Source organism: Kryptolebias marmoratus, linkage group LG1, assembly GCF_001649575.2.
Source record: "Kryptolebias marmoratus isolate JLee-2015 linkage group LG1, ASM164957v2, whole genome shotgun sequence".
NCBI lineage: Eukaryota > Metazoa > Chordata > Actinopteri > Cyprinodontiformes > Rivulidae > Kryptolebias > Kryptolebias marmoratus.
Window position 1 is genome coordinate 35,936,461 of NC_051430.1, and position 2,358 is coordinate 35,938,818.

Here is a 2,358-nt window from a genome sequence, read left to right on the forward strand (position 1 = left end):
CAGAACCATTTAGAGTCCTGCAGAGACCAGTACCATGTCGGAGAACCAGGCTAACAACAACAATGTCCCTGTGAACAACAACAACATGGGGCCCAACAGGATCCGGAACCCCAACATCAACCAGAACCCACTCATCAACGTACGGGACCGCCTGTTCCACGCCCTCTTCTTCAAGATGGCCGTTACCTATGCCCGCCTCTTTCCGCCTTCCTTCAGGAGGGTCTTTGAGTTCTTTGTCCTGCTCAAGGTGAGACTCCTGAGAGGGTTCATACGGGTCAGAACTCCTGAGAGGGTTCATACGGGTCAGAACTCCTGAGAGGGTTCATACGGGTCAGAACAGGTCAGAACTCCTGAGAGGGTTCATACGGGTCAGAACTCCTGAGAGGGTTCATACAGACCTGGAGTATAGATCAGGTCTCAGATGTTCTGCAAACGTGTACAAAAAAATGGCCGCTCCTGTGTTGTAGAAAATGATGTCTCCTGATTGGCTAACAGACGTGTTGCAGAAAATGGTGGCTCCTGATTGGCTAACACCAGCACCCACATCTTCTCACCGTCAGGCGCTTTTCGTCCTCTTCATCCTCGCCTACATCCACATCGCCTTCTCTCGCTCCCCCATCAACTGTCTGGAGGCGGTTCGGGACCGCTGGCCTCGGGACGGCATCCTGAGGGTGGAGATTCAGAGGAACTCCAGCCGGGACGCTGTCTTCCTGCAGAACTATGAGTCCACCGGAGTCCACGAGGACCTAGAGGGCGAGGACGACAGAGGAAAAGGAACTGAGCCTGGACTTAGACCAACACCGCTGCTGGAAGAGGACGAGGAGGAGATGACTGTGGACATGTTTGACCCTAATGGCACAGAGAAGGTAAGAAACCTCCTGCAGAACCAGAACCAGAACCAGGCTCAGGATGGGCGGCCATCTGCCTTAACCAGCTGGGGTTAGAGAGGACAGGAAAGAGACACAGACACACAGGAAGTTGTCCAGATGTAGTTTCTACAGGAAGTCAAAGAAAAACTCATGGAGAGTAGAGCGAGTAAAGACATCAGCAGAGAGAGGACATGTGGACAGTTTGTCCTCCAGCAGCAGAACTAAGGGAGAGCTCAGGAAACCCAAACCAACCCTAACTATAGGATTTATCAGTAAGTAAAGTCTTAAAGCAGACAGGGTGTCAGCCTCAGGGAGGAGCCTGAGAACTGGAAGCTCCGCCTCCTGTTCTCCTGTTAGAACCTCTAGGAACCACAAGGAAACCTGCAGCCTGAGAGCAAAGAGCTCTGTTAGGAAAATATGGACCAATAAGATCTTTAATATCAGTTGGAGCTTGGTTGTTGAGAGCTTTGGATGTTAGGAGGAAGATTACATGAACAAACTGGAATCTATCAGCTAAATATGATTTTAATCAATATAGAACCGTTCCTGTAATCCCAATATCACATTTAAGACTCCATCTGACAGGACACAAGTTCACTGACTAACGGGACAAGTATGGACACAAGTCCACTATTAGTTCTACAGTACTAAACAGAACCCTGTGGTTGTTCTTCTTCTTCTCTTCTATTAAAGATAAATAATATACAGTTCTAGCTTCATAAAGGGCTTTCTTATATGTTAGCAGGATATCTCTGCAGGTTAAATAAAATTCTTCCATGTTAGTGGAGCACCATTTCCTTTCTAGCTTACTAGCTGCCTGTTTTAAAGAATTAAACCAAGGAGCCAGCTTCCTTTAACTGATCACTTCCTTTTTCAGAAGAGCAACTTTATCAAATGATGTTTGCATTGAAGTTTTATCAACAAGATCATCTAAGTTACTCTGAAAGACAGAGGAGAATAATAATGAAGAGATTCTTTAAATGTGGTTACAGTGTTCTCTGATAAACATCTACTATAAAGAAATTTACTCTGAGGCTGCCCTCAACTGTCCGTAGTTTGACCTGGACCTTGAACCTCAGCTGCAGCCGTCTGTGGTTGGTGTTGGAGCAGCAGTGGGCGGAGTCAATGACAGCCAGGACGTCTCCTTCAGCCACACCCCTAAAGGTATGCAGCACCTGCAGGACTCAGATTCTGAGCTGGACATGGTGACTCAAGCAGGTAAACCCACTCTGACTCCTCCTCTGATTATTCAACAATGTCTCCACCTCAGTCAGTTTAAAACTTGGAGTGGTAGTAGGTGGGAGTCCTCTCTACACAGACTCTGAAGGCTAACAGATCATGTGAGAGCTTTGTTTGAATCTTTGACATTAAGGCAGCGGACGATATGCATTGCTTGAAAGAATCCTAGTTTCACTGTTGGATTTTACTGCGTTACTATATTTTGTGTTGACACAGTGTGTTGTCTTGTTGTTGACACAGTGTGTTGTCC

General features: G+C 46.9%; 1 protein-coding gene across 1 annotated transcript in view; it reads left to right on the forward strand.

Moving 5' to 3' along the window:
* The window catches only part of tmem259 (transmembrane protein 259), an 8,748-nt gene continuing 6,390 nt past the window's right edge, over window positions 1-2,358 (forward strand). The window contains exons 1-3 of the mRNA XM_037975238.1: window positions 1-247; window positions 561-866; window positions 1,925-2,034. Coding sequence (XP_037831166.1) covers window positions 35-247; window positions 561-866; window positions 1,925-2,034 — 629 coding nt within the window. The 5' untranslated portion in view covers window positions 1-34. The remainder of the gene's footprint in view (window positions 248-560; window positions 867-1,924; window positions 2,035-2,358) is intronic.